The sequence below is a fragment of the Eumetopias jubatus genome, unplaced genomic scaffold (genome assembly GCF_037043125.1).
Source record: "Eumetopias jubatus isolate StellerSeaLion01/CBP00866 unplaced genomic scaffold, mEumJub1_p1.0 scaffold_2, whole genome shotgun sequence".
Classification (NCBI taxonomy): Eukaryota; Metazoa; Chordata; class Mammalia; order Carnivora; family Otariidae; genus Eumetopias; species Eumetopias jubatus.
Window position 1 is genome coordinate 136,353,556 of NW_028274808.1, and position 20,473 is coordinate 136,374,028.

Consider the following 20,473-nt stretch of genomic DNA (forward strand, 5'->3'; position numbering starts at 1 on the left):
TCTCATCTTCAAATTCCAATGTAACATAATAATAGTATGTATACACAATTTATAAATTCTTTTTTTTTAAGATTTTATTTATTTGACAGAGAGATAGCGAGAGCAGGAACACAAGCAGGTGAGTGGGAGAGGGAGAAGCAGACTTCCTGCCGAGCAGGGAGCCTGATGTGGGGCTCAATCCCAGGACACCGGGATCATTACCTGAGCCGAAGGCAGATACTTAACGACTGAGTCACCCAGGCACCCTATAAATTCTTTTTAAAAAATACTTATTTATGAGAGAGAGAGAGAGAGAAGAGGGGCAGAGGGAGAGAATCCCAACCAACTCCCTGCTGAGCTCAGAGCCTGATGTGGGGCTTGATCCCATGACCCTGAGATCATGACCTGAGCCGAAATCAAGAGTCAGACACTCAACTGACTGAACCACACTGAGGTAAACATATTTACATTTGGCGCCCCCACAATTTATAAATTCTATTGCCTGCTCCAATTCTGTTGATGGTATACATGACCAAAAAATGTTGGGAGATCAGCACTGTAAAAGGATCAGAATCAGCACGTGAAAAGAAAACCAACTCCAGAGGCATGTGTCCTGCAGTGAGGGGCAGCCTCCTCCTGCTGGAGGCTGAGGATTCAGATGCACAGGGAACATCTAAGGAAAGCTGGGCTCTAGAGCTGCTGTGCTCCCAACAGGTTGGGATGACCTCATATAGGACCTCCCTCCAGGCATCAATTCATGAGAAATTAATTAGCCGGTTGCAACATTCACTGCAAGATCCTAACGAGGAGCCTTTCCTGTTCTAGAAATTTGACAATTCTATGACTCAGAGAAAATAAGATATAACAGTTGGTAAATAAAACCATTGTTTTTTGTTGTTGTCTGACTCAGAAGGGCTGAGGCACGTTGCGAAAGAGTAGCAAGCTGTCCAGAGACCACTTCCCAGACTGAGAAGGTTCTAGGGGATCCCATGAAATATCCGACTGTTCGTGTTGTATAGTTAAGGGGCATCATATACACATTTAACTGTAAGTGCTCAGACCAAAAAAAAAAAGGAGGAAAGGAAAAAATAACCATAGTCAGTACTGGCAATCTGTGTTATTGCACTCAATGGGGTGTTCTATTCCCCAGTGGAATAGTTTCAGTTCCCCAGTGTCTCTTACAGTGAGCGGCACAGTATGAGGGTAAGGTTTGACACAACGTATTTTTTCATTTATATCACCAAATCCCAAACCAACTACTTCCTCTGATGTCCCAGGGAAGAAGCAGGGATATGTTTCTACCCTAAAGGAAAAATTAATGCATGACTTACTGAAAAATAGAAATCAGTCTCCAAAGAGGAACAACTTCCTAAGAGTCTTTCAAGGGCAATTTCTGACAATATTCAATTTTCACAGTATACACTGACTATAGAACCAAATCTCCAAATAAAGACTCAAATATAGTTACTGTGGCTCAAGGGTTCACTCCTAAACCTATCACCAAGAGGTAGTATAAACTGAAATTTGGGAGCACCTGGGTGGCTCAGTCGGTTAAGTGCCTGGCTTCGGCTCAGATCATGATCCCAGGGTCCTGGGATCGAGCCCCACATTGCGCTCCCTGCTCTGCGGGAGGCCTGCTTCTCCCTCTCCCACTCCCCTGGTTGTGTTCCCTCTCTCGCTGTGTCTCTCTCTGCCAAATAAATAAATAAAATCTTTAAATATATATATATGCATATATATATATATAAACTGAAATTTGTTACTATATCCTTTTAAGGTACTTCATGTTGATTAAAGTGCTCTCATATCAACTGGGTCATTTAACATATACAGAAACCAAGCAAAGACAGGGAACAAGCACTGTGGTTTCCACTTTAGAGGTCAAGTGTAATAATATAAAGAGTAAGAGCTTTTGAGGCAGGCAATTTGGGTGCAAATTCCAGGCATATTGTTCAATTTTTAAGAATCTTAGTTTCCTATGAGTAAAACGTGGACAATGCACACACCTCACAGAGTTTTTGAGAATGAGTCAAGTATACAAGTCGCATATATATATATATATATATATATATATATATAGTACTTGATGTTTGTTTCCACAGGAAGTAGGGCTATATATTCCACACACCTCATGTGACTAATAAAGTCCAAAGTAGAACAAACATCTCCCAATTCCCACCTCCATGCTCAGAGATTCAAGAAGGATATGATTTAGTATCTCTTTAAACGTGTTTTTTAAAAAAGATTAGTCCTCGACATACTCTGCTAAAGTTTTTTGTTCAAGTAAATTTGTGAAATGTCACTCTCTTGAAGACTCATTAAGCATTATGTGTGCATGTATGTGCATGATATAAAGGCTCTGAGAAGTTGTGCAATAAAGAAACCAGTTGAATATGTATAGCCTAACATCTCCCAAAAGTGCATTTAATAATGGAATCCTTTTTGCAAAATTACTATAAATATCCACACAGACTAAACGTTCTTAATATACTTGTGGAAACATCAGTTTTGATAAACTCATGTAACAAATAGATTAGATTATAACAGATTAATAATTACTGTGAATAAAATAAAAAGACTACAAGACAAAACACAAGAAACTAAACTTTAAAAAAAAAACCATGAAATGAACACTGGGTGTTATATGCAACTGATGAATCACTAAACTCTACCCTGAAACTAATAATACCCTAACTTGAATTTAAATTAAAAAAAGTAAATTTTAAAAAATAAACAAAACCAAATCTTGAGGAGCAAGATGGCAGAGGAGTAGGAGACCTAAATTTCATCTGGGCCCAGGAATTCAGCTGGATAGGGATCAAACCATTCTGAACACCTACAAACTCAACAGGAGATCGAAGAATAGTGGCAACTCTCTGAACAGAAAAGCGACCATTTTCTGGAAGGTAGGACGTGCAGAGAAGTGAATCCGAGGCGATATTCGGGAGGACAGATGGCGGGGGAAGGGGCCTCTGTCGGCCACTACCGGCAAGTGATAAGAACAGCGGAGCACAAAATCATAACTTTTAGAAGTCGGCTCTGCTGAGGGACGTCGCTCCAGTGGCTAAGCGGGGGGTGGAATCCTCACACTGGAACAGTGTGGTTTCAGGACCCTCAGGGTCACAAAAAGACCGGGGGTGCCTGAGGGCAGCAGAGCTCCCAGGGATCGAAGCAGGGAAGCCAGCTGCAGAGACAGAGCCGAGAAGTGAGCTCTCAGCTCAGGGTTGTCATAAACTGTGATCCGTGGCACAGTCGGGCCACTGCTCTTCCAGCAGGGACCCAACAAGTGGCAGATCCGGGAAGACTCCCCTTCCTCCCCAGGGAGGAGCGGCATGGGAGCACACTGCAGGGATCTGCTGGGTTTGGAGACTCCTCACCAAGTCGGGTGCCAGAGATAGAAACGCTCAGTCACAGGCCGGGTGAGCACAGAGTGCGGCCAGAGACTGGGGAGACAGGAGTGACTGACTGCTTTTCTCTGGGGGTGCACTGAGGAGTGGGGCCCCAAGTTCTCGGCTCCTCCAGGGCGGGGATTGGGAGGCCACCATTTTCACTCTCGTCCTCCAAAGCTGTACGGAAAGCTTGCAGGGAACAAAAGCTCCCGAGAGCAAATCCGAGCAGATTCCTTAGCCCGGATCCGGCAAGGGCGGGGCAATTCCACCTCTGGCAAAGACATTTGGGAACCATGGCAACAGGCCCCTCCCCCAGAAGATCAGCAAGAACAGCCAGCCAAGACCAAGCTTACCGATCAATGAGAACGGCAGAACTCCAGCTCTAGGGGAATACTGCACAAAGAATTCACGCCTTTCCCCCCTGATTCTTTAGTCTTTCAAAGTTAATTTTTTAAATTTTCTTTATTTTTTCTTTTTCTATTTTTTTTGAATTTTCCTTTTTCCCATTTTCAACCAACATCTTATCAATCGCTTTTTTAAAAATTTTTTTTATTTTTCATTTTTAGAGTGATATTCTATCCCTTCATGGTAATCAACCCTTATTTTTGGTATATATATATAAGTTGTTCTCTCTTTAAAATTTTGGGATACAGTTGCTTCTAACAGACCAAAATATACCCTAAATCTCTAATGAATAGCTTTGTTCTAGTCTCCTGCCTCATCACATTCTCTCCCTTTGTTTTTTTTTCCTCTTCATTCTTCTTTCAACCAACTTCTTATATTATCAATTGCTTTTATAAAATCTTTTATAATTTCATCATTACATTCATATTTCATCCCTTCATCGTATTTACCTTTATTTTTGAATATATATAAGTTTTTCTTTCTTTAAAATTTTGGGAGGCAGTTTCTTCTAACAGACCAAAATAAGCCCAAAATCTAGTGTGTGGCACTGATCTATTCACCAGCCTGATCATATATGATCATATTCTTTTTTTTTTATCTTTTTCTTTTTTTTTCTTTTTTCTTTCTTTCCCTTTCTTTTCCCCCGGGTTTCAGGTCTCTTCTGATCAGTTTAGTGTATATTTTTCTGGGGTCATTGTTATCCTGTTAGCATTTTGTTCTCTCATTCATCTATTCTCCTCTGGGCAAAATGACAAGATGGAAAAAATCACCTCAAAAAAAAGAACAAGAGGCAGTACCATCTGCCAGGGACCTAATCAATATGGACATTAGTAACATGTCGGAACTAGAGGTTAGAATGACGATCATAAAGATACTAGCTGGGCTTGATAAAAGCATGGAAGATACTAGAGAAACCCTTTCTGGAGAAATAAAAGAACTAAAATCTAACCGAGTCGAAATCAAAAAGGCTATCAATGAGATGAAATAAAAAATGGAGGCTCTAACTGCTAGGATAAATGAGGCAGAAGAGAGAATTAGTGATATAGAAGACCAAATGATGGAGAATAAAGAAGCTGAGAAAAAGATAAACAACTACTGGATCACGAGGGCAGATTTCGAGAGATAAGTGATACCATAAGACGAAACAATATTAGAATAAGTGGGATCCCAGAAGAAGAAGAAAGAGAAAGAGAGGCAGAAGGTATATTGGAGCAAATTATAGCAGAGAACTTCCCTAATTTGGGGAAGGAAACAGCCATCAAAATCCAGGAGGCACAGACAACCCCCCTCAAAATCAATAAAAATCGGTCAACACCCCAACATCTAATAGGAAAACCTACGAGTCTCAGAGACAAAGAGAAAATCCTGAAAGCAGCTTGGGACAAGAGATCTGTAACCTACAATGGTAGAAACGTTAGACTGGAAACAGACCTATCCACAGAGACCTGGCAGGTCAGAAAGGACTGGCATGATATATTCAGAGCACTAAATGAGAAAAATATGCAGCCAAGAATACTATATCCAGCTAGGCTGTCACTGAAAATAGGAGAGATAAAAAGCTTCCAGGACAAACAAAAACTAAAGGAATTTGCAAACACGGAACCAGCCCTAGAAGAAATATTGAAAGGGGTCCTCTAAGCGAAGAGAGAGCCTAAAAGTAACATAGACCAGAAAGGAACAAGAAAATATACAGTAACAGTCACCTTACAGGCAATACAATGGCACTAAATTCGTATCTTTCAATAGTTACCCTGAATGTAAATGGGCTAAATGCCCCAATCAAAAGACACAGGCTATCAGATTGGATAAAAAGCAAGACCCATCGATATGCTGCCTGCAAGAGACTCATTTTAGACCCAAAGACACCCCCAGATTGAAAGCGAGGGGGTGACCATCCTAATGGACACCAAAAGAAAGCTGGAGTGGCAATCCTTGTATCAGTCAAATTAGATTTTAAACCAAAGACTGTAATAAGAGATGAGGAAGGACACTATATCTTACTTAAAGGGTCTATCCAACAAGAAGATCTAACAATTGTAAATATCTATGCCCCTAACACGGGAGCAGCCAACTATATAAGCCAATTAATAACAAAAGCAAAGAAACCCATCAACGACAATACCATAATAGTAGGGGACTTTAACACCCCCCTCACTGAAACAGACAGATTATCTAAGCAAAAGATCAGCAAGGAAATCAAGACTTTAAATGAAACACTGGACCAAATGGATTTCACAGATATGTTCAGAACATTCCATCCCAAAGCAACGAATACACATTCTTCTCTAGTGCCCATGGAACATTCTCCAGAATAGATCACATCCTAGGTCACAAGTCAGGTCTCAACCGGTACCAAAAGATTGGGATCATTCCCTGCATATTTTCAGACCACAATGCTTTGAAACTAGAACTCAATCACAAGAGGAAAGTCCGAAAGAACTCAAATACATGGAGGCTAAAGAGCATCCTACTAAAGAATGAATGGGTCAACCAGGAAGTTAAAGAAGAATTAAAAAAAATTCATGGAAACAAATGAAAATGAAAACACAAGTGTTCAAAAGCTTTGGGATGCAGCAAAGGCAGTCCTAAGAGGAAAGTATATAGCAATATAAGCCTTTCTCAAGAAACAAGAAAGGTCTCAAATACACAACCTACCCTACACCTAAAGGAGCTGGAGAAAAAACAACAAATAAAGCCTAAACCCAGCAGGAGAAGAGAAATAATAAAGATCAGAGCAGAAATCAATGAAATAGAAACCCAAAGAACAGTAGAACAGATCAATGAAACGAGGAACTGGTTCTTTGAAAGAATTAACAAGACTGATAAACCCCTGGCCAGACTTATTGAAAAGAAAAGAGAAATGACCCAAATAAATAAAATCATGAATGAAAGAGGAGAGATCACAACCAACAGCAAAGAAATACAAACAATTATAAGAACATATTACGAGCAACTATATGCCAGCAAATTACATAATCTGGAAGAAATGGATGCATTCCTAGAGATGTATAAACTACCAAAACTGAACCAGGAAAACATAGAAAACCTGAACAGACCTATAACCACAAAGGAAATTGAAGCAGTCATCAAAAACCTCCCAACAAGCAAGAGCCCAGGGCCAGATGGTTTCCCAGGGGAATTCTACCAAACATTTAAAGAATTAATACCTATTCTTCTGAAACTGTTCCAAAAAATAGAAATGGAAGGAAAACTTCCAAACTCATTTAATGAGGCCAGCATTACCTTGATTCCAAAACCAGACAAAGACCCCATCAAAAAGGAGAATTACAGACCAATATCCCTGATGAACATGGATGGAAAAATTCTCACCAAAATACTAGCCAATAGGATCCAACAGTACATTAAAAGGATTATTCACCACGACCAAGTGGGATTTATTCCTGGGCTGCAAGGCTGGTTCAACATCTGCAAATCAATCAATGTGATACATTAATAAAAGAAAGAAGAACCATATAATCCTCTCAATAGATGCAGAAAAGCATTTGACGAAGTACAGCATCCTTCCTTGACTAAAACTCTTCACAGTGTAGTAGGATAGAGGGTACATACCTCAATATCATAAAAGCCATCTATGAAAAACCCACAGCAAATTATCATTCTCAATGGGGAAAAACTGAGAGCTTTCCCCCTAAGGTCAGGAACACGGCAGGGATGTCCACTATCACCACTGCTGTTCAACATAGTACTAGAAGTCCTAGCCTCAGCAATCAGACAACAAAAAGAAATGAAAGGCATCCGAATCGGCAAAGAAGAAATCAAACTCTCACTCTTTGCAGATGATATGATACTTTATGTGGAAAACCCAAAAGACTCCACCCCAAAACTGCTAGAACTCATACAGGAATTCAGTAAAGTGGCAGGATATAAAATCAATGCACAGAAATCAGTGGCATTTCTATACACCAACAACAAGACAGAAGAAAGAGAAATTAAGGAGTCGATCCCGTTTACAACTGCACCCAAAACCATAAGATACCTAGGAATAAATCTAACCAAAGAGGTAAAGAATCTATACTCAGAAAACTATAAAATACTCATGAAAGAAATTGAGGAAGACACAAAGAAATGGAAAAATGTTCCATGCTCATGAGCAATCTACACATTTAATGCAATCCCTATCAAAATATCATCCACTTTTTTCAAAGAAATGGAACAAATAATCCTAAAATTTGTATGGAACCAGAAAAGACCCCGAATAACAGGGGAGTGTTGAAAAAGAAAAGCAAAGCTGGTGGCATCACAATTCCGGACTTCCAGCTCTATTACAAAGCCGTAATCATCAAGATAGCATGGTACTGGCACAAAAACAGGCACATAGATCAATGGAACAAAATAGAGAGCCCAGAAATGGACCCTCAACTCTATGGTCAACTAATCTTCAACAAAGCAGGAAAGAATGTCCAATGGAAAAAAGACAGTCTCTTCAAGAAATGGAAAATTTGGAAAATTGGACAGCTATGTGCAGAAGAATGAAACTGGACCATTTCCTTACACCACACACAAAAGTAGACTCAAAACGGATGGAAGCCCTAAATGTGAGACAGGAGTCCATCAAAATCCTAGAGGAGAACACAGGTAGCAACCTCTTTGACCTCAGCCGCAGCAACTTCTTCCTAGAAACATCGCCAAAGGCAAGGGAAGCAAGGGCAAAAATGAACTATTGGGACTTCATCAAGATAAAAAGCTTCTGCACAGCAAAGGAAACAGTCAACAAAACCAAAAGACAACCAACAGAATGGGAGAAAATATTTGCAAATGACTATCAGATAAAGGGCTAGTATCCAAAATCTATAAAGAACTTACCAACTCAACACCCAAAGAACAAATAATCCGATCAAGAAATGGGCAGAAGACATGAACAGAAATTTTTCCAAAGACATCCAAATGGCCAACAGACACATGAAAAAGTGCTCAACAACGCTCGGCATCAGGGACATCCAAATCAAAACCTCAATGAGATACCACCTCACACCAGTCAGAATGGCTAAAATTAACAGGTCAGGAAAGGACAGATGTTGGCGAGGATGCGGAGAAAGGGGAACCCTTCTACACTGTTGGTGGGAATGCAAGCTGGTGCAGCCACTCTGGAAAACAGTATGGAGGTTCCTCAAACAGTTCAAAATAGAGCTACCGTATGACCCAGTAATTGCACTACTGGGTATTTACCCCAAAGATACAAATGTAGGGATCCGAAGGGGTATGTGCACCCCAATGTTTATAGCAGCAATGTCCACAATAGCCAAACTATGGAAAGAGCCAAGATGTCCATCAACAGATGAATGGATAAAGAAGATGTGGTATATATATATACAATGAAATATTATGCAGGCATCAAAAAAAAAAAAAACCAATAAATCTTGCCATTTGCAACGATGTGGATGGAACTAGAGGGTATTATGCTAAGCAAAATAAGTCAATCAGAGAAAGACATGTATCATATGACCTCACTGATATGAGGAATTCTTAATCTCAGGAAACAAACTGAGGGTTGCTGAAGTGGGGGTGGGGTGGGAGGGATGGGGTGCCTGGGTGATAGACATTGGGGAGGGTATGTGCTATGGTGAGCACTGTGAACTGTGTAGGACTGTTGAATCAGACCTGTACCTCTGAAACAAATAATACATTACATGTTAAAAAACAAAAAAGATAGTAGGAAGGGAAAAATGAAGGGGGGAAATCAGAGGGGGAGACAAACCATGAGAGACTATGGACTCTGAGAAACAAACTGAGGGTTCTAGAGGGGAGGGGGGTGGGGGGATGGGTTAGCCCGGTGATGGGTATTAAAGAGGGCACGTTCTGCATGGAGCACTGGGTGTTATACGCAAACAATGAGTCATGGAACACTACATCAAAAACTAATGATGTAATGTATAGTGATTAACATAATTAAATAAAATTAAAAAAATAAACAAACCCCCCCCGAAATCATTTTTTGCAGCCTGCCTTGACTTTACCTACAGATCAGTGTCAAACTCAAAAAAAAAAAAAATCTATTTAGGCCATCAAGACATTTTAACTCTCAGAAAGATGTCAGGATAAATCTACCGTAACGAAGATGTCAAGAAGTGGCTCATGTCATCTGACAAAAGAAAGGATTGGCTGGGACTGGAGAGGAGGGAGAGGCACCTATGTTTTGTTACAAAACTGATCTGCATGAGGTATCCTAGTCCCTAATCAACTTTCCAAGAATGGTACATGATCTTATGCCGCATCACTACCTCTCCTGTTATTATCCCTGGTGAAGTTAATAAGCTGTGAACTATAACCCACAAAGATGAGGAATCCTTTTCTCTCTGAAAACCCTGAGAAAGCGGTTATTCTGTCAGTCATTAAGAAAAAAGTCAACTCCATTACCAGCATTTGGTCAATCCTGACTATTTCTGCAGAGTCCTCTGGTGTGATTAAAAACAGAAAAAAATGTCAAACTAGATTTCTTAAGAACTTGTGCTAATACGGTATCGTGATTCTTTTGAAAATGTGTAAGTGGTTGTTATATTGGAGTCCTAAAAGTGTACACTGATTTTACATTATAATCCACATCAAAAAAAATCATTCTTCACAGGCAATTTTAAAAATAAAACTAACTTAGGGCGCCTGGGTGGCTCAGTTGGTTAAGCCACTGCCTTCGGCTCAGGTCATGATCCTGGAGTCCCAGGATCGAGTCCCGCATCGGGCTCCCTGCTCAGCGGGGAGTCTGCTTCTCCCTCTGAGTCTCCCCCTTCTCATGTGCTCTCTCTCTCAAATAAACAAAATCTTAAAAAAAATAAAACTAACTTAAAAAAATTTTAAACTCAGACTGCTCAATTTGTTGGAAGATGGTTTTTCCCTACATTGTAAACAATATCTATTATTGTATGCAAACCCTCCTAGTTAATGCTTTCATCTTAAACCGTTATTAAGTCGAATAAAGCGTAGACTAGGCCCGAGAAATTCTTTTTAAAATTATATTAGTATTTAATATTCATTGATAGAATACAGGTTTTTTTTTTAAAGCCCTGCTATAATGCAGAGCTATAAGTTTACGAATTAGGTGTAGACAATTGGTTAATGAGTGACAGAGGCTAGGATAGAGGCTCTAGATAAGAGGTTCAACTTTCCGTGGTTTTAAAAGGAAAATGAACGGAATCTAGACACGTTTGTTTTATAGCTTAATAAATCAGCACAGCGTTCCGCAGTGTCTAGCCCAATAACACAGAGTGCAGCTCAGCACACTAATAGCAGGAGTAGGAGGGGGCGAAGAGTAACCACCACGGCCCAAGATACCAGGGCTAACTGAAAAGTCATCTTGACCCTTCAGTCTACGTTTTGCGGGACTAGAAGCCTCCAGGACCACTCCATCGCGGCCGCCGCCTAGATGGGCCCAACCCAGAGCTAAGCAGGCGCTCACCTGCGGGACGACGGGGCGCACACCTGGCCGGTGGGGGGCGCCCACGTCCCCTCTCCCTACCCGGGCGGATCTGCCTCCTCCGCCCTTTTTCGCCACCATCTCCACCCCTTTCCCACCCATCTACATGAACGAAGGGCAGGGACTGGGGAGGACGAACAGAGTACGGTGACGAAAAGCATCCCCGCAACCCGCCGCACTACTTCCCCCCACCCCACAGCGGGCGCAAAGCCACAACACCGCCTCTCCTACGCCTCATGTCTCTGATACAAGGTATGCAACACTTTTTTAAAAATGTTTTTTAATTGCTTTTAAGCACAAGTCACTTCCCCGCTCCCTTCCGCCCCTCACCTTCACGAAAGCAATCGGGGTTGTGGTACCTTCGATATCTAACAGGATCACAGTGACTTCGGCGGGCACGGAAAGCACGACCATTTCCCTACCGGATGCAACTACCGGAATCGGCCTACTGGAAGAAAGGGCGGAGGGCGGCGCAAACTGCGCCCCCAGCACAGTCCTGGGCTTCCGACAGCCCCGCAAAAATCTCCCACCCGGCAGTCGCGTGCGGCCCGAAGCACGAGGAACAGGGCAGGGCCACCTCCGCTCCCCCGAAGGTGGATAAGACGGCAGCACAGGGGCCCTGAACTACCTAGCTGCCTAGGGCCGGAGGCCGAGACCACGTGGGCAAGGAAAGGGGGCGGCCCTGGCGGAGTTCCGAAGGGGTGGGGGGAGGTAAAGGCGCCGACGCCGATTGGCCACCAGAGAGCCTCGAACCCGATCCGTCAAAATGGGCCTCGCGTGGGCGGGAACAAAGAAGCGAACGCGGGAGCCGGGTGCGCGGGCGCGCGCGCGCTCTTCGCAGACTGGTTGAGCGAGCGGGAGAGGCCCGGGGCACGTGCAGACAGGAGCCCCGCGAGTGGCGCGCCGGGGATGTGAGTGCCCCTTGCCCTCTACGGCACCTAGCCCCCTCCCCGCCCACTGCCTCCGCTTTTGCATATTTACAGTAACCTGATCGGGCTCGCGCCCCTCCTCCCGTCCTCAGCCAGCAAAAGAGGCCGTGCCGGGACTGGTTTGCCTGACTGCGTTGGCCCGGGCTCCGGCCGATCGGTTAGGGAGGCCTGCCGCGGTAGCGGAAGAGGCACCCGCGCCGCTGCCCGGAGGGGCCGCCGCGTGCCCGCTTCCTGTTCGGCTGGTTCCAGCCAGCTCGAGGACAAAACACGCGTGCGCGCGGCAGACGGGCGGGCGGGCGCGCTTGCTGTCTCAGCCGCCGGCGCCGGGCGCAGTCCGCCTTTTTTCCGGAGCAACCCGGCCAGGGTGCTAATCGATAGCAACAGCCGCCACCGCAGCAGTCCGTACTGGGGGACCGAGGGCTTTGGAAAAAGGCGGGGTTGACGGCTCTTTACTAGGAGTGGGCTGGACCGGACGCCAGAGACAAAGGCTCTCAAGACAAGAGGGACTGTGGCCCTGCGACGGCGCTGCTCGGGATTTTTGACCCCAGGACTTTTCGCCCCTTCGTTTTTCTCTTCTGACGCTTCTCTCATCTTAAGCCCGCGTCCCCTCACCCACGACCTCGCTTCTCACCGGGAGGGCCGCGATGGAGGTCCCGCCCCGGCTTTCCCATGTGCCGCCGCCATTGTTCCCCTCCGCTCCCGCTACTTTAGCCTCCCGCAGCCTTTCCCATTGGCGGCCGCGGGCGCCGCGGCAGCTCGCCCCGCTCCTCCCTTCGCTCGCTTCCAGCTCCGCCCGGCAGGGGGCGCGCCGGGCCCAGCGCCACGTCACCGCCCAGCAGCCCTCCCGATTGGCGGGCGGGGCGGCTATAAAGGGAGGGCGCAGGCGGCGCCCGGATCTCTTCCGCCGCCATTTTAAATCCAGCTCCATACAACGCTCCGCCGCCGCTGCTGCCGCGACCCGGACTGCGCGCCAGCACCCCACGGCCGACAACTCCGCCACCATGGAGGACATGAACGAGTACAGCAACATAGAGGAATTCGCAGAGGGATCCAAGATCAACGCGAGCAAGAATCAGCAGGATGACGGGTACCGCACGCTTCTCCTCTCTTCCCCCTCCCCCAGCGCGCCGCACGCGCCCTTCATCCCTCGGGAGCCGCGTGCTGCCCCGGTTCTTGCCCCGAGTCGATTCCCCGCGTGCCCGCTAGGCCGCAATAGCTTGGAGGGAAGAGGAAAGTAGGAGACGGAGGGGGTGACTCGAGAGGCCCGCGGAAGGTGGGGGAAGGGCGGGGGAGTTGGAGGAGGAGGGCGGCGGCGTCTGTGTCCCGAGTGCGCAGGCGCCGCGTGGGGCCCGAGGGGGAGGGGCCGGCGTCGCTGCGCCACATGCTGCAGCTGCCGCCGCCTTTTTATTGTGTCTGTGCTAGGGCCCCCGCACAGTTTTGCTGGGGAGAGTTTAGGAAATTCTTAGTTTGGGAATCAGTGTGTGACTGGTACCCGGATCCCCAGAACGCGCTATGAGTACTTTAGGTGGAACATAGCCTTGACAGCTGTGGAAGGGGGCGGACCTAAGTTGTGAGGGATCGGGTTAGGAAGTTGGATTTTAAAAACTAAATCAATGTAGAACTAACTTTGTTGGCCTCGTTTAAATTTCGTATTATGCAGTATGGTGAGCAAGCTGTCCACTGTTTCGAATAAGTGACCTCGATGGAATTTGGGGGGTTTTGTGGTCTTTTGTTTGTATGGGATGTGTAGACACGGATTGAATTACTTGCATATACGGTGAAACGCCTCCCTCCTTGTTAATTTCGTAGTTAAACGTAATTACAGAACTGAAGTAATCCTTGAGGTGCTGCTAATCTTTTTTAAAAAAACAACTTTATTTCTAGTAAAATGTTTATTGGAGGCTTGAGCTGGGATACGAGCAAGAAAGATCTGACTGAATATTTGTCTCGATTTGGGGAAGTTGTAGACTGTACAATAAAAACAGATCCAGTGACTGGAAGATCAAGAGGATTTGGATTTGTGCTTTTCAAAGATGCTGCTAGTGTTGATAAGGTAGGAGCAGGTACTTTGCATTGTGCTGCTTCTGTGTGCTTTTTTTGCAAATTGGGGGTTTGGTTGTATATTGTCAAATTAAATACATTTGTCTTCTAGGTCTTGGAACTGAAAGAACACAAATTGGATGGCAAATTGATAGACCCCAAAAGGGCCAAAGCTTTAAAAGGGAAAGAACCCCCCAAAAAGGTTTTTGTGGGTGGATTGAGCCCAGATACTTCTGAAGAACAAATTAAAGAATATTTTGGAGCCTTTGGAGAGGTGCGCTCTATGATTACATTTATGTGTGTTTCATACTTGGGGTGTTTATGTAATGTTAATCCCTAGCTTTTTACAGAACAAATTGATTTGTCAGGTGAGGAAGAGGTTAAATTAATTGCTCAGGTCCCTTCTAGTAACTGTACTTTAATCGCTGTCTTTTCTGTCCTACGATGGAAACAAACATCTTAATTTATTTTGGCCAAAACACAGGTGCTTTGGGGTGGTCAGTGCTTGGATTTAACCAGTGGTATCTGTTAGGTACAAAATAATAAAATTAAGTTTTGTTCTCTGCTTCACAGATGAATGTTTGTGGTGCGATGTTGATAATAAAATACGAGTTTCTGTACAGAAGCAATCTGACTACAGTAACGTGCAGCATGTTATATTGACACTTGAAAGGGACCAGGGACTTTTGGTGTTGTTATACCTTCTGGTAGCTTTTATCATTGCTGGATGATCTCGAGTGTGCTTCTTGATTTCAGATTGAAAATATTGAACTCCCCATGGATACAAAAACAAATGAAAGAAGAGGATTTTGTTTTATTACATATACAGACGAAGAGCCAGTAAAGAAATTGTTAGAAAGCAGATATCATCAAATTGGTTCTGGGAAGGTAAAGCCATTTTGTTTCTATTAAATGAAAATTTGAAGGTGGTTTGTTTTGTTTTGTTTTCTTCGGATGAGATTTGTTTGTTTTGAGAAGAATAAAATGGGTTGACATTACAGTAAAAAAGTTGTTTTAATATGCTTATAGTGTGAAATCAAAGTTGCACAACCCAAAGAGGTATACAGGCAGCAACAGCAACAACAAAAAGGAGGAAGAGGTGCTGCAGCTGGTGGACGAGGTGGTACTAGGGGTCGTGGACGAGGTGAGGCTTAATTCTTCGGAATTTAATCCTTTGAAAATGATTTCTTGGTTTAAGCTATAAACTGCAAAATGGGAATAAGCTCATGAGAAAGTAAAGCCAGATTTTCAACATAAAAAATGCTCAAGTGAGTGGATGGGTTTTTGTTACTTAGTTTACGGTTTCACCTCTTCGAAGAATGGTCTCTCTGACAGTGTCGTTTTTAATGAGAAAATAATACCAATTTAATGTAGTTAAGGTTACATAACACCATGGCATGCTGGGTTTTTGGGAGCAGGAGTTCTTGTTTTAAAACTAAACAGCCTACCTGTCTTCACCTTTGTTCTGATTTTTCCATTGAATTTAGGAAGCTTAATAATTGGCATAATTGGACTTTCTGCCCCCTTTTGTGACAACTGGAATAATAATTTTCTTAGATGACTATATAGATGTTCATTCCACCTGTTTAAGATTTTCAGAGTGAGGGACAGGAACACAACATTTGTGTTAGGATCGGGATCAGAAGTTGTTAATCTAACAATCATTGTGCATTGTTTCAGGTCAGGGCCAAAACTGGAACCAAGGATTTAATAACTATTATGATCAAGGATATGGAAATTACAATAGTGCCTATGGTGGTGATCAAAACTATAGTGGCTATGGCGGCTATGATTATACTGGGTATAACTATGGGAACTATGGATATGGACAGGGATATGCAGACTACAGTGGTAAGAATATTTAACTTAATTTCATAAACCAATGGTATTAAAATTCCATGTTAAAGTACAATCCTGTTCTGAAATTGTGTGTGGGTTTCCTGTTCTTAAAGTGTTGGAGTTAAGCTTTTAGGCATTTGATAGTTACCGGGTGATTATACTAACGTAAAAACTTTGGTGGTTAGAAATGTTCTAGAATATGTGATACGTGACTAGTTTATAATGCCTATTTAAGATATCTGATGATTTTAACATTTGGCATGCAGAATTGTACATGTTTAATAGCTTTCTAAAGTATTTATAATGAAACCATTTCATAGAAAACTTTTAATAAAATTTTTCTGTGTTTCCAAACTAGGGCAACAGAGCACTTACGGCAAGGCGTCTCGAGGGGGTGGCAATCACCAAAACAATTACCAGCCATACTAAAGGAGGATGTTGGAGAAAACAGGTGTGTGTAAGAGTACAAGAAACCAGTGGAAATGTCTAATTTAATTTAAAGATCAATAGACAAATGAAAAATAAGTAAAAACAATATTATGTAGTCTGTTTTTACTAAATTGTTAACTTTTTAATTGCTTTATGAGCCTCTTTTGCCTAAAGTGTCTATAGATCTTTAACTTTAAAGTCTTATCTCACTTTCTTTAGTACTACAGAAAAACTTAAGAGTTTTTCTGTTTGCTTTGTGTACCAGGTGGTCTAGAGGAATAATTAAACTTTTTTAGAACTATTAACAGGTAAAGTACTGAAATGGGTACAACTTAAGGAAAACAAGAATGTTGTCTTCTAACTCTGACATTATACCTTGTTTGTACCCGCCAGCGGGAACTTCATTGCAGGCCGTGTGTCACCCTGACCACGTCTATCTCTGGGGGTCGCACGTTGCGGGCAGAGCGCAAGGCATACACCAGAAAACGCTGTCCTGTGGTATGGTCTCTTCCAACTTCATGTACCAGCGTAAAGATTAAAGTGGAAAACTTCAGACTTTGGCTTCTTTTTTAATCTTTTTGAAGATTAAGTGTCTAAACTTAACTTAAATGGTTTTTTACAGGAGTTAAAGTACATAAATGCCTTTTTACAGCTTAATCATTTTGGTCTTCTGTTTAGTGTTGTATTTCAATTGTGGAGCCTCATTTTAAGTGTTCATTCTTTAAGATTTAATGCTTGCTTTTTCTTTTTATAGCTAATAGTGAAATCTACAAACCAAAACAAGAACTTTAAAATCTGGGATATAAATTAAAGATCATATGCACACAGAAATTTGTTGTCTTACAATATAATAAGCCTATTAGAAATTCATTTTTGTAAGAGTGTTTTTTTTGGCTTACTAGAGATACTTCTAGTAGACCTTAATCTAGCACAGTTCAACCTGTGAATATGGGAAGATTGCATTCCCCAGTTCCTTAACTAAATTTAAATATGGTATCATTTGGGAACTACAGGGTGAATTTATTAATGACCCAAATTAACATTTTGCCACTGAATATGCATGTGATCTTTAATTATTGAAGAAAAGAATAAATTGAGGACTTAAAACAATTCATGAAAATGGACCTTTGAAAGCTTTCAGAGTTGCACAGATCTAATTGCTATTTTGTTTTTGTTTTTAGGAGGAGATTGCTAAAGTTAACCCATCTTGCAGGACGACATTGAAGATTGGTCTTCTGTTGATCTAAGATGATTATTTTGTAAAAGACTTTCTAGTGTACAAGACACAACTGTCCAACTGTATATAGCCGCCAATTAGTTTTCTTTGTTTTTACTTTGTCTTTTGCTATCTGTGTTATGACTCGATGTGGATTTGTGTTTATACAAATTTTATTTGTATGATTCCATGTTAAACCTCAAATAAATGCTTCCTTATGTGATTGTTTTTCTGCGTCAGGTACTAAATAGCTCTGTAAAAGTGTAATTTAAAATAAGCAATAATTAAGGCACAGTTTATTTTGTAGGGAGTATTGGTCCATAGGGAGAAACTGTGGTCCTTTATGAATAGCCAGCTACAGTGTCCCCCTGTTCCCCATTTTTGTTAGATGTATAATATCTAAGGCTTCATTTCCCTGCTAAATGAGGTTTCTGTCACACCTTTAACATTTCTGTATATCTGGAGACCTTGTCATAGGGTTGTCATTAGTGGAAGCTTTCTAGCAGACCATGAATCTTCTGGACTATGTCTTGGGAAAGTGCACCTTTCTGGCACAAAGCATGTTGGTAGCTCCTTTCATGAATAGAAAAGACTGTGCTTTGTTCCTGTCTCTGGGAAGCCATTTATTAAAGATAGGCTAAATCAGAATCAGTGGTCTGCTAGAAAGAGCTCTGGCTAATAATACCACGACTTTGTTTTCTTGATTAAAATGTCCAGATATACCCAGGGAAAAGGTCCTGTTAAACTGTATAGGAGCTACAGTTGAAAAAAGTTAAATTTTAACATTTTGGCAGATGGGTATGAGGTTAAAACTTGAGCAAAAGTTAAGATTGAGGGATTTGAAGTAGTGGCTGAGGGGATTAGTTGTATTTTGCTAGTATTGTCACAGCAAGCACCAAACAACAAAATGTTTTCTATTGGGGCATTTTTAGGAAGCTATATTGGGTGTTAACTGTTAACGTGATGTGAGTTCTTAGAAAAGGTCATGGTAGTAGATTTCATCATTTTTAATGCATTAGTGCATGAGCTAGGTCGGTAAGCATACCCAGATTCGGACATAGGAAGGAGGAGTAGGGAAAAGTATACTTTAAGTTTTATGTATGTCAGTGCGAATCTAAGTGACTAAGTCATTAAAACATCTTCCTGGTGCATCAAAAAGCAGTTAGCTCTAGATTTGGGAGAATTTCCTGGGTAAACCCAAGTTTTGAATTTTACATTCAGTGTAATTGGATTTAAGGTTTTTAAGTTTTTCTGTGGTTCCACATTAGCCTCTAGGATTGGCATACATGTTCACAGGCGAAGTAGTTGACTTCACCTTCAAACAAATGTAAATTTTTTTATGCCGATGAACCTGCCTTTTGTTTATTTGGTGCCTGCAACTTTGTTCAATGATGTTTGTACTTGCTGGCTATCAAGTTACAATGCACTTGGCCTCCTTTTGCTCCTGTTTTGCTATTTGACCTTAAACCTAGGCCAAGTACCAATGTTGGTTATTGCAAGGGACTGTTCATTATTTCAACATGCAACCTTAGGGAACAAGGGAGATTTTCATTTTAAGTTGTCAAAATCTGTAGGCGCAGTGTCTTTAAGGCAGTGAATCCTGTTCAAATTTATGATTAGGTGAGAAGTTGACATTGAGATTGTCCTTTCCCTGATCAAAAATGAATAAAGGCTTTTTAAACAAAATCCAAACTTTTCAGTCAAGTCTTGATATATATGACTTTGAAGAAATACACTACATCTAGAGATTATTGTCTGAGATTTATGAAGAACTGAAAGAATGCGTTTGGGTTTTTTTCCCCCAAAGGGCTTTGGACTTTAAATTCAGATTTTAGGTTCTATGAATGCCAACTGATGTAAATTTTAAATATAGCAAGGCTAAGCTGTAGGACTTCATTTGGATGAACGATAGTTATCAAGGTGTCATCCTGAGCATTTAGAACTAAGTAATTTGACAAATTAATTGGAGGCGTGAGGGTGGAGATTGAGGTCCTGTGTATCTGAGCCTGTGTATCTTGTTAAATGTGTTTCCTGAATGGTTTTGACCGAGTTCTGTGTGGTGTTACTCATAATAGAAACTTTTATTCTGCAGTCTCATAGTTACGTTTGTAAGATTAAGACTAAGATGTCTGTTGGGATAATAACGTGGATAAACAGAGCTTTTCTTCCATTCCCTGATGGTGACAGGGACTGGATTTTTGCTAATTGTAAATTTTAATACTTAATTTTTAATATCTGAAAATTTAATCACTACCCATTACCAAGACTTTTTGATAGGATGTCAACCACAGGATGCTAAGTTTCACTGATTAAAAGTGATTCAAGGACACTGCAGGTGTACTGCAATTTTTTTGTTAACCTTTTCTATGAAGTCATTCAAAAATACTGTCATAAAAATATGGGTTCTAGGGTTAGTTGGGGTTTTGTATTTTTGTCTTGAAATAGTTTAATAATTGGATGTGGAATTTCAACGAATTTTGGTTGAATGGCAAGAAATAAAAATTCACCTTTGACTTCTCAACCACTGCTTTTTATAAACTAGGGTAGAGCATAGTGCTTTTCTGGGATTACAGAGTAATGTACATTCTGAAGACTTGATTTATGTTTAAGTGGCAGCTTAATCTGGTTTTATTCTTTCAGTACTCATTTAAGAGGTGTACCCCTTGGGCACCTGGTTGGCTTAGTGGAGCATGTGCCTTGATCTCGGAGTTTTAAGTTTGAGCCCAATGTTGGGTATAGAGATTACTTTTGGAAAATCTTCAAAAAAAGATGTACCTCCATTTGGGGGGAGGTATATCTCCCATCTCAGAGGGTGTTGGGA

General features: G+C 41.9%; 2 protein-coding genes across 4 annotated transcripts in view; one reads left to right on the forward strand and one right to left on the reverse strand.

Annotated features, from left to right (window-relative positions):
* Window positions 1-11,869, reverse strand: part of ENOPH1 (enolase-phosphatase 1) — a 39,612-nt gene extending 27,743 nt beyond the window's left edge. The window contains exon 1 of the mRNA XM_028124159.2: window positions 11,530-11,869. Coding sequence (XP_027979960.1) covers window positions 11,530-11,613 — 84 coding nt within the window. The 5' untranslated portion in view covers window positions 11,614-11,869. The remainder of the gene's footprint in view (window positions 1-11,529) is intronic.
* A 172-nt stretch (window positions 11,870-12,041) lies between these two features.
* On the forward strand, window positions 12,042-19,338 carry HNRNPDL (heterogeneous nuclear ribonucleoprotein D like). Of its 3 annotated transcripts, none has more exons than XM_028124158.2 (8): window positions 12,042-13,215; window positions 14,013-14,181; window positions 14,281-14,442; window positions 14,925-15,056; window positions 15,198-15,312; window positions 15,849-16,019; window positions 16,366-16,458; window positions 17,618-17,702. In XM_028124158.2, the coding sequence occupies exons 1-7, from the start codon at window positions 12,773-12,775 to the stop codon at window positions 16,434-16,436; spliced, it is 1,263 nt and encodes a 420-aa protein (XP_027979959.1). In that variant the 5' UTR covers window positions 12,042-12,772; the 3' UTR covers window positions 16,437-16,458; window positions 17,618-17,702. The 3 variants fall into 3 exon arrangements, with proteins under 3 accessions (XP_027979959.1, XP_027979958.1, XP_087877264.1); XM_088021138.1 differs by having other exon boundaries at window positions 12,043-13,215; window positions 16,830-19,338; XM_028124157.2 differs by having other exon boundaries at window positions 16,366-19,338.
* The last annotated feature ends 1,135 nt before the right edge of the window (window positions 19,339-20,473 follow it).

Bases quoted from the DNA above. Each gene is read 5' to 3' on its own strand.
- HNRNPDL (XM_028124157.2), top strand. From the start codon at position 12,773: ATGGAGGTCCCGCCCCGGCTTTCCCATGTGCCGCCGCCATTGTTCCCC. The intron at 14,182-14,280 runs GTAGGAGCAGGT...TTTGTCTTCTAG, and splicing joins ATGCTGCTAGTGTTGATAAG to GTCTTGGAACTGAAAGAACA. The intron at 15,313-15,848 runs GTGAGGCTTAAT...GCATTGTTTCAG, and splicing joins TACTAGGGGTCGTGGACGAG to GTCAGGGCCAAAACTGGAAC.